Source organism: Anolis sagrei, chromosome 2 (genome assembly GCF_037176765.1).
Source record: "Anolis sagrei isolate rAnoSag1 chromosome 2, rAnoSag1.mat, whole genome shotgun sequence".
NCBI lineage: Eukaryota > Metazoa > Chordata > Lepidosauria > Squamata > Dactyloidae > Anolis > Anolis sagrei.
The window spans coordinates 215,079,644-215,094,080 of record NC_090022.1 but is presented as its reverse complement, the minus strand read 5'-3'; the positions used below and the strand labels follow the sequence as shown (position 1 = coordinate 215,094,080).

Genomic DNA, 14,437 nt, shown 5'->3' with positions numbered 1-14,437 from the left:
GTACATGACTCCAGTAAAATTAAATTGCATGTATAAGAATGTATCGAAAAATTGCTGGAAATGTAATGAACACGAAGGGACTTTTTTTCATCTATGGTGGAGCTGTAGAGAAACTCAAAAATACTGGAAAATAATACACGAAGAAATGCAAAAAATATTCAAAAAGAACTTCCCAAGAAAGGCTGAATACTACTTGCTGGGAATTACAGATGATGACATTAAACTGGACTCTAACGAGGACATTTTATTTGTATACTTGACAACAGCTGCCAGAATTGTCTTCGCCAAAATGTGGAAACAGAAGGAAATACCAGGAAAACTCCACTGGACAGACAAAATAAGTGAAATAAAAGATATGGATATATTAACTTTTTTATTAAAGAAGAATACAGGTAATGTAATTAAAGAGACAAATTGGTCAATTGTTGAAGAGTACATAGAAACAACACATCAATCTATACAAAGAACTTGAGGACATTGGATGACAAGTTATGGAACTTATTAGATATAAGACGAAAGTTATTGGACGCGCTGAATCAGAAGGGAGTCCACTTTTTGTTTTCTTTTTTCTTTTTTGTCTTTTTAAAATTTTTGTATTTTTGTAGTTTTGACTCTTTGATCTTTTTGATTTTTTTTTTTTGGATTTTTTCCTTTTTTAAATTTGGTTTTTGGTGTGTATTTTTTCTTTCTTTTTCCCCCTTTTTTCTTTTTCTCCCCGCTTTTTTTCTCTTCTTTCCCTTTCACGGGTATCAGGGTAGGGGTATTTTCCTACTTTTCTATCTTCTTATATTATTCCCCCACTTTCGCTGTATTATAAAAAACTCAATAAAGAATTATTAAAAAAAAAGATAAATGCAAATAAAAGACCAGGTGAAGTTGTTCAGCCAGTTTCCTGAAGTTCAGCAAAAAAAAAAAAAAAAGATACTGAATTCAGGCAATCCGGTATTTTTCAGGCTCAAGAAAGTGATCCAAGCCTTAAGAAAGGGAGCCCAGTTAAATCAAAGAACTTGTTCACAGGATAAAATATTAGGCTTGGGCCTATGCGTCCCATCACACCAACACTATTATTCCACTAACTGCAATGACAACATCCTATGGAATTCCAAATCTGCAGTTTAGGAAGAACATTTACAATTCTCAGCCAGAGAATTAGGTCACACTAAACTGCTGAATTGTCATTTTGAAGGTAATAGTCTCATTTTGCTCCCCCTCCTCATAGCTACGCTTCTGCCCAACACTCATCCAAGTTAAGGCACCCACTAACCAAACCAGCTAGGTTCTTTTGGCAGGACATTCCTCAAGGCATTCCCCTCATCTTTAGCAGCAAACAATAAGAATACATAAAATAATCAACCATTTCCTGCTCTTTCAATCACACCCCAAAGCTTCTGGCAGGTAAGGCCAGCTCTGCTGAAGAGGAGGGAAGACCTCAAATAGTTTAATAACAATAAAGTTAGTCCTCATGATCTACAGATTCTGTATCCATGAATTCAACCATCTTTGGCTTGAATGAATATCTATCTATCTATCTATCTATCTAGAAAAAGTAAATCTTGATTCCCTCCCCCCCCCCCCCCATTTTACATAAGAGACACTATTATACTATGCCACTGTATATAATGGGACTTGAGCATCCACATATTTGAATATACATAGGGGTCCTGGTATCCAACCCCAGTGGATATCAAGTGCCCACTGTACAACATTTTGTACAGATTCCACTTGTGTTATCTTAAAGGCCCAAAGGAGAGAGAAAACTATGTTCCTTCCTCTAGCACAGCAAAAAAGAAACAGACTCTACTTCCATCAGATCACAAACAGGTTTAGCATTAAAAGATAAAAGAATATGTCAGCACCTTGAAGGGATTTAGATCCCCTTTAATGTGGGGAACTAAGTACATCAGGTAGGGTTAGTACCTGGATCGGAGACTGACAATGAATACCTGTAAGCTATATTTCAGATAGAGGCAGAGGCAAATAATTTTTGAGCATTCCATGACTAAAAAAACCCTGTAAAATTAATGAGATTGCCATAAATGGACAGGTGGCTTTGGTGGATGAGAGGGCTTTGTATATATGCATTCATTCACTTTCTATACTGATAACTCAAGTCCTTGATTGTCTAAGATCAGTACCCTAACCCTTTACTAGTTGTTTTGGACTGTTAGGAATTATGGGAGCTGGAGTCCAAAACACCTGGAGGGCCAAATTTGCCCATGCCTGGTGTAGACCCAGGTAATGCAGTTTCATTGCACTAAGGTAAAGGCTTCACATTGACATTAGCCTTATCACACTAGAAAATAAATCCACTTAAAATCCAGTTTCTGCCTCCTGCAGAATTCTGGGTTTGTAGTTTAGGGAGGAGCCTTTAATAGCCTCACTAAACTACAAACCCCAGAATTCTGCAGGAGGCAGAAACCGGATTTTATGTTGATTCTTCTCCCTAGTGTGATGAAGCGTGTCTGACTCCAGGGGTTGGTGCTCTAAGAATTGTGGGAGATGAAGTCCAAAACACCTGGAGGGCCAAAGTTTGCCCATCCCTGGTGTAGATCCAAGTAATGCAGTTTCATTGCACTAAGGTAAAGGTAAAGGTTTCCCCTTGACTTCTTCTTCTTCTTAGGTGATCCTCATCTTCTGAGGAGGATTGTCTTCCAGTATTCTTGTGGGTCTGTATGTGGCTGTGGAGCCCTATTCTTGCTCTGCATCTTCTTCCGCAGTGAGGGCATTGGTTTCCAGGTGGAAGGCGGTCTTGGTCGGGGTTGGCTTGACGCGCCTTCCTCTTGGCATGCTTCCCCCTTTTGCCCTCCATTCGTGTCTCTTCAAATTCTGCAGCACTGCTGGTCACAGCTGACTGCCAGCTGGAGCGGTCAAGGACCAGGGCTTCCAAGTTCTCAGTGTCTATGCCGGAGTTTTCCCCTTGACATTAGCCTTATCACACTAGAGAATGAATCCTCTTAAAATCCTGTTGCTGCCTCCTGCAGAATTCTGGGGTTTGTAGTTTAGGGAAGAGCCTTTAACAGCCTCACAAAACTACAATTCCCAGATTTTAAGTGGATTTTTTCTTTAGTTTGATGCAGGTCTAGTCGTGTCCGACTCTGGGGTTTGTCGTTTAGGGAGGAGCCTTTAACAGCCTCCCTAAACTACAAACTCCTGAATTCTTCAGGAGGCAGAAACCAGATTTTAAGTGCACGTTTTCTCTAGTGTGATGCAGGTCTAGTCATGTCTGACTCTGGGGTTTGTAGTTTAGGGCGGAGCCTTTAACAGCCTCCCTAAACTACAAACCTCAGAATTCTGCAGGAGGCTGAAACTGGATTTTATGTGGATTTTTTCCCTTAGTATGGTGAAGCGTGTCCAACTCCAGGGGTTGGTGCTCAAAGAATTGTGGAAGTTGAAGTCCAAAACACCCGGAGGGCCAAAGATTGCCCATCCCTGGTGTAGACCCAGGTAATGCAGTTTCATTGCACTAAGGTAAAGGTAAAGGTTTCCCCTTGACATTACCTTATCACACTAGAGAATAAATCCACTTAAAATCTGGTTTCTGCCTCCCGCAGAATTCTGGCTTTGTAGTTTAGAGGGGAGCCTTTAACACCCTCCCTAAACTACAAATCCCAGAATTCTGCAGGCGGCAGAAACCAGATTCTAAGTGGATGTTTTCTCTAGTGTGATGCAGGTCTAGTCCTGTCCGACTCTGGGGTTTGTAGTTTTGGGCGGAGCCTTTAACAGCCTCCCTAAACTGCAAATCCCAGAATTCTGCAGGAGGCAGAAACCGGATTTTTTTTCTGTCTGACACCGGGGATGTTGATGCTCAAGGAGTTGTGGGAGCTGAAGTCCAAAACACCTGGAGGGCCAAAGTTTGCCCGTGCCTGGCCTCTACTGACCATGCAATGCAGATTCTGTGGCAGTGTAGATCCAGCCTGAGAGCCAAAGCGGCTCAGAGGGAAGCAACAAGCAAGCAACGTTACAAGAGAAGGCAAGCAGGAGGCAGTCATTGAGAGCCGGGCTGGGCGGGCAAGGAGCCGGGCTGGGGAGACGCGCCTTCCCCAAACCTTTCCGGGCCTTGGGGCTGCTGGAGGGAGGGAGGGAGGGAGGGAGGGAGGGAGGCGTGACCTAAATTCCGGAGCGAGGGGACAACCCAGCCGAGGCCGAAGCGAAGGCGGCACTCTCGTTGGGCTTCCCTCCGGTGAGCCGGGGCTGGCGGCGTGGGCAGAAGCATGCCCTTGCCTCCGCGGGAGGCTTCCCTGAGGCCGCGCTGGTGGCTGGCGGCGCTGCGGCGGGTGAGCGGCTAAAGCGGGCTCGGGGCTCCCTCTCTAATCCCCAAAGCCGCCTTGAGCCGCCGGCCGGGGCATCGGCCATGGAAGACGGCGCCCTCCCCGACCTCCGCGACGTGGAGCTCAAGCTGGGGCGCAAAGTCCCCGAGAGCCTGGCGCGCTCCTTGCGAGGGGAGAAGGAGAAGGAGAAGGAGAAGGAGCCCCACGGCAAGGAGGGCGGCTTCTCCTCCTCCTCCTCCTGCTTCTCCTCCTCCGCCAAAGCCGCCCTTCACTGCAGCTCCTCTACCGCCTTGGAGAGGCTCGAGATGAAGCTCTACCTCCTCCGGCAAGAAATGGTGAGCCTCTTCCCTCGCCCAGGGAATCCCTTGGAGCACCGCTCCAACATCACACTCGGGAACGAAGCCACTTTCAATCCGGTTTCTGCCTCCTGCAGAATTCTGGGGTATGTAGTCTAGGGAGGCTGTTGAAGGATCCTCCCTAAACTACAAACCCCAAATTCCGCAGGAGGCAGAAACCGGATTTCAAGTGGATTCATTCTCTAGTGCAGCGTTTCTCAACCTGGGGGTCGGGGCCCCTGCGGGGGGGGGGGGGTCATGAGGAGGTGTCAGAGGGGTTGCCCAAGACCATCAGAAGACATTGTTTTCTGTTGGTTATGGGGGTTCTGTGTGGGAAGTTTGGCCCAATTCTGTCGTTAGTGGGATTCAGCAACTACAACTCCCAAATGTCATGGTCTATTTTGCCCAAACTCCACCAGTGTTCACATTTGGACATATTGAGTATTCATCCCAAGTTTGATCCAGATCTATCATTGAATGCAATATTCCTGCTTCTTGGCAGGGGGTTGGACTGGATGGCCCATGAGGTCTCTTCCAACTCTTTGATTCTATGATTCTATGATTGTTTGAGTCCACAGTGTTCTCCAGATGTAGGTGAACTACAACTCCAAAACTTAAGGTCAATGCCCGGCAAACCCTTCAAGTATTTTCTGTCAGTCATGGAAGTTCTGTGTGCCAAGTTTTGGTTCAATTCCATTGTTGGTGGAGTTCAGAATGCTCTTTGATTGTAGGTGAACTATACGTCCCAGCAACTACAACTCCCAAATGACCAAATCAATCCCCCTCAATGCCACCAGTATTCAAATTTGGGCATAACGGGCAATTGTGCTAAATTTGGTCCAGTGAACGAAAATAGATCCTGCATATCAGATATTTACATAATGATTCATAGCAAAATTACAGTTGTGAAGAAGTAGTGAAAATAATTTTATGGTTGGGGGTCACAACAACATGAGGAATACTCATTTCGTATTAAATGAGTCACAGCATAAGGAAGGTTGAGAAACACTGCTGTAGATGCACACCACCACCACCACACCCCCCCCCCCCCCAACAAAGTTGGTGTCAGAGAATCACCATTTCTTGCTGAAGGAGGTGAGGTTTCACCAGATTTGACAAGGTCTATCTTTGCAAGTTAGCATTGCTATCTTTATTGATATGCAATGGAATCCCTGGAGTTGTAGTTTGGGAAGGCAGCAGCCCTCTTTGGCAGAGAAAGATCTTGTCAAACTATACCTGAGGGTGCATCTACCTACACTGGAGGATGCCTGCAGCTAGTTGACACCACTTCCACTGCCATGGCTCAATGTTGTTGTTAAATTATGTACATGCTTTGGGATCCTGGGAGTTGTCATGTTGAGGAGGCACTAGCTCTCTTTGGCAGAAAAAGACCTTCACAAAGGCTGCCACCCAGTGCATTATTTTAGTCTACACGTGCAGTTTCCAACTACATTATATGGCAGTGTAGATCCAGTTGAAATGTGAAGGTGTGTCCACACCTGGTATGGGCAAACTTGGGCCCTCCAGGTGTTTTTGGACTTCAACTCCCACCATTCCTAATAGCCTCAGGCCCCATCTTTTCCTCGGCAGCTGCTTAAGCGGAAGGGGCCCAAGGCTGTTAGGAATGGTGGGAGTTGAAGTCCAAAACATCTGGAGGGTCCAAGTTTGTCCATGTCTGATCTACACTATAGAGTAAATTGTATGAAACTACCATGGCTCAATGCTAGGGAATCACAGGTAATAGCACTCTTTAGCAAAGATAGATCTTCTCAAATAAAATCTGGTGAAACCTCACCTCCTCCAGCAAGAAATTGTGAGTCTCTTTGTTGTCAGACACCAACTTTGGTTGGGGGGTGGGCATCTACACTGTGGAATGAATATGGTTTGGCATGGCTTCAGCTGCTATGCTCCATGCTATAGAATCCTGTGTAGCTTGTGAAGTGTGAAACAGTTAAGTGCAAGCAGTTAAGTATGAAGTGAATTTAAAATAGTTAAGCACAAGCTTAGGTGTGCTGCTGGTATGTTTTCTCCCCCCCCCCCCCCCATCAAAGGTGCCTAGTGTGATATAGTGGTTTGAGTGTTAAACTAGGGATGCAGCTCCAATGAATGCAGTTTGATGCCATTGGAACTGCCATGGCTGTTCCAGTTTAATACTGTGTATTAAATTACCTTCAGGTTATGTGTCTAAGGTATATAATAAACATGAATGAATTGTGATCCTCAAGATAATGCATTCTGTACATGCCAATACTCAAAGACCTGAAATCCCAAACACTTCTGCTCCCAAGCATTTTAGATAAAGGAAAGGTGCATCTATACTATAGAGTTAATGCAGTTTAACACCACTTTAACTGCCAGGGCTCAATGTCATGGAATCCTGTGAGTTGTAGTTTAGGGGAGGCACCAGCACTCTTTGGCCAAGAAACACTTTATCACATTCAATCTGCAGGTGCTACACTGTAGAATGAATACAGTTTGACAGCACTTCAAGTGCCATAGCACAATGCTGTGAACTCATGGAGGTTTTAGTTTCACAAGGTCTTTAGTCTTCTCTGCCAAAGAGTGCTTGTGCCTCACCAAACTACAGATCCCAGGATTCCATGACATTGAGTCATGATCGTCAAAGTGGTGTTAAACTGCATTAACTCTACAGCAGTGATTCCCAACCTGTGGTCCTTGGACCACCAAGAACTAAAATATGATCCGTAGCCTCACTGTTACTACACCATTGCAATGGGAGCAACTGGTCTCATGACACCCTCTTATAGTGCTGAGGCTTATTATTAATTAATTAATTAATTAATTTATATAGAACTTTTATATACTGGTCTTCTCGACCTCCGAAGAGGGACTCAGGCTGGTTCACAACAAAAGATTCATAAACAATAGTTTAAAACATCACACTAATACATAAAATACATTAAAATACAATCATATAATTACATAAGGCCAAGTTGTCAGAATGAAATCGCAATTCATCACCATCCGTCCGTGTGGTCAAGAGTTATTGACTCACTCCTCAAATGCTAAATTCCAGAGCCAAGTTTTCACCAGCTTTCTAAAAGTCGGGAGAGATGGGGCAGTTCTAATCTCCAGTGGGAGAGAGTTTCAGAGCCAAGGGGCCACCACCGAGAAGGCCCTGTCCACCAGACGCGATTGCGAGGGTGGTGGGACCGAGAGCAGGGCCCCTCCAGAAGATCTTAACAACCTTGATGGTTCATAGGGGAGAATCCGTTTGGACAGGTAAACTGGACCAGAGTCATTTAGGGATTTATAGGTCAAAACGAGCACTTTGAATTGTGCTCGGAAGCTAATTGGCAGCCAGTGGAGCTGGCGCAACAGAGGAGTTGAATGCTCCCTGTACCCGTTCCTGTTAGTAATCTGGCAGCCGCTCGTTGGACCAATTGTAGCTTCTGGGCAGTCTTCAGAGGCAACCCCATGTAGAGAACATTGCAGTAGTCTATATGGGATGTAACCAGAGCGTGGACCACCGTGGCCAAGTCAGACTTCCCAAGGAACGTGCGCAGCTGGTGCACAAGTTTTAATTGTGCAAAAGCTCCCCTGACCACCGCCGAGACCTGGGGTTCCAGGCTCAAATATGGTTTTGTGTGGGGGAGCAGATGACGACTACTAGATGGCATATGTTCTGTATCAGAAACTAGAGCTGATGTGGTCTACCCAATGCATTTTTCTGAATCAGCACCCCAGATAACCAAACCAAATCTAAAGTTGACCAAAAACTGATTCGTAACCCTTTTGGTAGCAATGTTGGAGAGTGGTCCCTGGTCAAAGTGGTCCCTGGTCAAAGTGGTCCCTGGTCAAAAAAAAGGTTGGGAACCACTGCTCTGCAGTATAGATGCACCTTGAGTCTCCTTTATCCAAAATGCTTGAGAGCAGAAGTGTTTAGGATTTCAGATCTGGAATATCGGCGTGTACAGAATGCGATATCTTGGGGATAGCACCCAAGTCTAAACATTAACTTCATTTATGTTTATTACATACCTTATACACATAACTTGAAGATAATTTGATGCACAGTATTTTAATAGTTGTACATTAAACAAAATTTGTGTATATTTCACCATCAGGAAGCAGGGGGTCACTATTTCATCCACCCATCATTTTGGAGCATCTTGAATTTCAGGTCTTCAGTTGTGTGCCTTCAAGTAACGTTTGACTTATTGTTTGACCTAAAGTAAAGGGCTTGCTTGGCAAGATTTTATCTGAAGAGGTTTCTATTGCTTTCCTCTGAAGCCAAGAGATTGTGACATGCCCAAGAGGGGCTCCTTGGCTGAACAAAGATTCAAACCTTGGCTCCCAGAGTTGTCATCTGATATTCAAGCCACATTGTCTCCTCAGACAAGGGATACTCAATCTGTATTATTATTTAATCAAGAGTGAACTTTTAAGTGATAGTGTTAGCTTTGAACAAAGGTCATTTAAACACAAGATGGGAGTGTGGCTGTGAAATAAAGAAGAGGGTGCCTCTGAGCATGTGTGGAGACATCATCACAGCCTGTCGGTAGGGTTAAAGTCCCGACTTCCCAATCATAAGCTATGTGGTCTGTTTAAACTGAAACCCAAAGCTTCCCTTTATGGAAAGTAATCCATGAGCTATTTTGTTTCACCAGGGTATGTTTACCCCTGGGGCTGGAGAGCGAACGGGTGTTTCCAGTGTGTTCCTCTAATGCACTTGATCCTCCTGTGGCACAGCAAGCCAAGTGCCGACAAAATAGTTCCGGGCAGTGGGTAGTAACCATACCCACAAAATTCAACAAGTGGGAAATGGGAGATTTTCATATAAAATCCCATACAATACTGCATCTTTCCTGCAGTCTTGGTAAATGCATTATTTCAATCTGGATAACTGAAACTGGGAATATAGAAAAACTCTCATGTTGCTTCTGCATGTGTCCTGTCAGAACAAGGAGTGACTGTAGAGTCTCTGCATCTCCAGACTGTAGGCTCATAAGAGAGAAAATAGTCTAAAAGAATTTTTAAAAGAAGTCAAGTGAATACTGGCAGTGAAATAGAATCACGTTATAACAACTACTACAACATAGTCACATCAGAGAGCTTCTCTTTTTATGGTCTCAACTAATCAAAGGAAAACTTGATCAGTGAAATATGAGAGTTGTAATTTTACAAAGTTCTCTTCAAGAGAGTGCTCATGCCTCACCAAACAACAGCTCCCATGATTCCAAAGCATTCGACTATGGCAGTTACAGTGGGGTCAAACTGCACTAATTCTACAGTGTAGATACACCCAAAGTCTCCAAACCTAGGGGATTCTGGATGCCATAATCCAAAAACCTAGCTTTCCTGAGCTCTGCTTTTACTGCCATCTCATAGGTGTCTCAACTGTCTTGCTCAGACTTCATGAGTGTATTATATTGAGTGTGGAATTTTTAAAATATGAGTGACAGTTCTAATCAAAAACAATGTCCCTCATAAATAAGCAATTATTAGTATGGCTCATGTCTTATTATAGTCAGATCAAACCTCTGCCCAGTATGTAATGGAAAAATAAACTACAGAGGGAGGCTGCTTCTATCCGTCATATGTTTTCCCATTTAAGGGATTTGCCAATGTACATTTTTGTCTTTGTGTGGAAGCTAGCTGTTTCTATCTCTTGATCCCGGAAATTAACTCCACTCCCACACCACATCTTTTTTTTCCCTGCCTGTTGCTTTCAGGATCTAATTTGTGCTGGAACTTTATTCTGAATCTCTTCTCAGTACCATGGCTAGTTCCTGGAATAGTTTTGATGCCCTCCTAAAATAAATTCCCCTTGGCACGTGCAGAGTATGTTTTCTGGACGTTTCAACAACTGTAGCCATATACTTTGGTTGGAAAGCTTGAGCCCAGGATACCTCTATCTGAACATCGTAAAGAAATTAAGGATAATAACTCCAGGTTGCTGTGAGTTTTCCGGGCTGTATGGCCATGTTCCAGAAGCATTCTCTCCTGACACTTTGCCCTGGACATTCCACAGATATATAAACCTCACTTGCCTAGTTTCCAACACACCTCTCGACCTCTGAGGATGCCTGCCACAGATGTGGAAAAAACATCAGGAGAGAATGCTTCTGGAACATGCCATACAGCCTGAAAAACTCGCAGCAAACCAGTGATTCCGGCCATGAAAGCCTTCAACAACACATTGATAATAGCTCCATTTGTAACCATCAAGCTTTGCAGAACTCCTGTTTTTATATGAGACCATTATAATGTCTGTGAGAGATGCAAGGGAAAAAGACCAGGAGTGTTAGGAGAAGGCTGATCGTATTTGTTTAAAACCATAGCTGCCTCCCCTTTTCAGCCCATGACTGAAAACAGTGGAACCTGGTCACCAGCAGTCTCTGACAAACTGTATTTATGGATTTTAATCTTACCCTCCTGATTGTCATAATTGTTATTTCCAGAAATAAGAGCTGCTGTAATCTTCCCACTGTAGTGATCTGTAATACATTTTACATCTTATGCCATACAGTTCAGTGATATACATTACACCTTCCACTTTCTCAGAGAGCAGGAGTGCAGAACCTATGTATGCGTGTCTCTAAGGGGGAAAAAGAAGTCATTATATATTTTCTCCCTAAGAGACACCTCTAGCAGTCTCTAGGTCACCCAGTGTGACTCTGCGGTCAACTTCCGTTGGAAGTCAACCATAGAATTGCACTGGAGGATCTGCAAACACCTAGAAAAATGTGTTCTCTATGAATCTCTAGTCCTCCAGCATGACTCTATATCCAACCTCCATACTGGAGAACTAGAGATGCCAAGAAAGAAAACACATTGATCCAATCTGTAAAAGTTAAACTTACAAACAAGGAGGGTCAATTGCATTTTGAGGTATACTGTGACAGCTCCCAATTTCCAAAGAAGTTCTCAAAATCTAGGTAGCTCTAATGATCCTATATCAATGTATCAGTTATAGCTTTCATCTTGACAAAGAGCAAGTCTTTTGTAAAGCTAATGCCTTGAAATAGCTCATTCAAGTCACCCCAAAATACTATGCATTACCAATAGGGATAGCTCAGAAATTAACTGGGAAAATTTAACATTTCCTATTTAGAGAGGAAACAAGGAAGTGATGGTGGGATAAGCTTTGGTATGTAGCATACCTGAACATGGTGGTGTCACTATTCAGTGGTGCAGCTGGTCCATCCCTTCTCATATGACATGTTTAGCATGACTGAACTGGAATATCCCTGTTTGTGTGTGAGTGTGTGTGTGTGCATGTTGTTCAAAAGGCCACTGCTTCAATCAAAACATACACATAACCCACTCAGTAGGTGCTTTTTTTTTGCTCCAGGCCACAATCATAAATGCAAAGTTGTATAATCACAACAGTGTTGTTGTGATTATACAACTTTGGGAGCTTTATATGGTCTTGGTTACCTGTTGGTTCATGTAGCCCAATAGTTTTGGCTCTGAGTAGCAGAGAGTTCTTCCTAGCATTACTTGCAGATGTCAGGGATTGAACCTTGGACCTTCAGTGTACCAAAGAGCTTGGGTTCAAACTGTCTATATGAATCTTTCCAAGTGTTAACATCCTAGGAATCATGTATGGGTTTGGTGGCTCCTCTGAGACAGTGGAACGCTCTCCCACAAGGCTCACACTACTGTGGATCTCTGTGACAAGCTATTTGGAAAAGTTAAGTTTTTTAAATAATCAGGATGTCAAGGTTGTTATCTTGAAACCTTAACTTCTTGATGCAGCTTGGATGCTTCAGGTTTTGGGGGCACAACTCCCCAAAACATTCTAGCAAGCTCTGTTCTTCCATGTGTCTACTAAAAAGGCAATCCAGGATTGTTGTAGGCAGATACCCTCCCTAACTATTTTAGATTTTTCTTAGATGTTGTTGCATTTTACTGTGGCAATATAAACTCCTTTAGAGTTAACTATCATTTTGCTATTTACATAAATTCTTGTTTGGGATGAAAGGAGCTGGCACCTCTTTTCTAGTTTTTTGTTCAACAGAACACATTTAGAACTTAAGGAAGCAGAGTTTGAAGTGAGCTGAGAGGTGAATCCTTAAGGCAATGAAGGGAAGAGGAGGCACAACCTTTTCATTTCTTCAGATGCAAGTTTATGGTGACAGTGGCTGAGAAGCCACCCACTATTTGATTGTAAGAGAATTTAGATGGTCATTCATTTCCTGCAATGCCACCAACTAAATACCCTTCATAGTAAGACACTACAGATTGAGGATCCATTATCCAGATTTCCAAAATCTGAAATAGTCCTTATACATTTGACTTCTTCTTGATTATTTGTGCATTTTATTTGATTTAAAGGTTCTCTCTAGGAATTTCTAGGACCTCCAGTGTCACACTATGGTCAACTTTCTTTGGTCTTGTTGAAGGACCTAGAGATTTCTAGTATGATTCTATGATCCAGTATGATTCTATGATCAGCTTGCAGTCGAAGAGAGTGACTATCAATTTTTTACCTTCCTGGTTTCTTCTGTTGTCTCTTCTGCTGTAAATTTATTCCTTTAGAAAATCACACATGAAATATATATTTTATTAGGATTTCAAATAATCAAATAACATTATTAATGTTAGGTTCTAGCTGTTCTACCATCATTCCTCACCCCTTAGGTCCATCACAACATTACTTCTTCCTACAGGTCTGTCTCCAGAAAACAGGTGAGGTAAATAGGCTGAGTGTTACCAGACTACACTCCTTCCCAAAGCAATATTCTTCGGAGTACTTTAGATATAGATCTCATTACTTTACAAACTTTAATTGATGTGGTGAGGAACTGTCAAACATTTCCATACTTCAAAAGCTTTGCAGGCGTTTTCTTTTGCAACTACTATGTTGCAAAGCATTTATTAAAATGTTTAAGGAAATTTAAAATGAAAAGCAATAAATATAGCAATACTACATTCAAACCATGCCAAAAGTTCTCCCTTGAGAATAAAAATACATTAGCTCAAAATGCAAACACATTTTTTTCTTGGCTGTGTTACAGTATTGCATGTCTTTTACCAACAATCTTACATTAGTATTTTAATATTGTAAACTCTGCTAGTTCTTGTATTAATTAGTAAAAAAATTCTTTACTTTTTGGCAGGGATCTCTGAGAAGAACATTTTAAAAAATGCACTTGGTGTCTAGCAGGAAAAAAGTCAATTAAATACAGCAATAAGACAATTGGGTAAGCAGGAAGTTCATCATGTGAATGATGACAGAGGCCCCATTTACACTGCCATACAGTGCAGTTTCATGATGCAGTTAAGCTGCATTATAAAACTGCATTACATGACAGTTCAGATGGGGTCTGAGGTGCATCTACACTGTCGAATTAATATTAATAACATTATCAACAACAACAACAATAACAACAACACCTTCTCTCCCTGAAGGGACTCAGGGCAGCTTCCAAAGACAAAAATGGCAAGCATTCAATGACACTGCTATGACAAAAAATAGAAATAAAACAGAAACCAACAAACAGTTGAGAACAAACATTAAAAATAAACCAGTATAACTACCTAGACTGAAACATGTAGTCAATAAACCTCATAAACAATGCCACAGGATGATAAAATCTGTATAAAAGTTTAAAATATGCACATATAAAAACATTAATTAGTGCAGTTTAACACTACTTTAACTCCCATGGTTTAATGCTAGGAAATCTTGGGATGTGTAGTTTGGTGAGGCACCAGCATTTTTTGCTGGAAAAGGCTTGTAAAGACCTTGTAAATCTGCAACTCTCCTAATTCTATTGCATTGAGTCATTGCAGTTAAAGTGGGGTCAAAGTGCATTAATTCTACAGGGTAAATTCATCCTAAGTTTCCCTCAACAATGATCT

The 14,437-nt window shown here is 42.4% G+C and overlaps 1 protein-coding gene across 1 annotated transcript in view; it reads left to right on the top strand.

Annotated features, from left to right (window-relative positions):
* Positions 1-4,112: 4,112 nt before the first annotated feature.
* Positions 4,113-14,437, top strand: part of LURAP1L (leucine rich adaptor protein 1 like) — a 31,302-nt gene continuing 20,977 nt past the window's right edge. Inside the window, exon 1 of the mRNA XM_060762357.2 lies at positions 4,113-4,603. Coding sequence (XP_060618340.2) covers positions 4,352-4,603 — 252 coding nt within the window. The 5' untranslated portion in view covers positions 4,113-4,351. The remainder of the gene's footprint in view (positions 4,604-14,437) is intronic.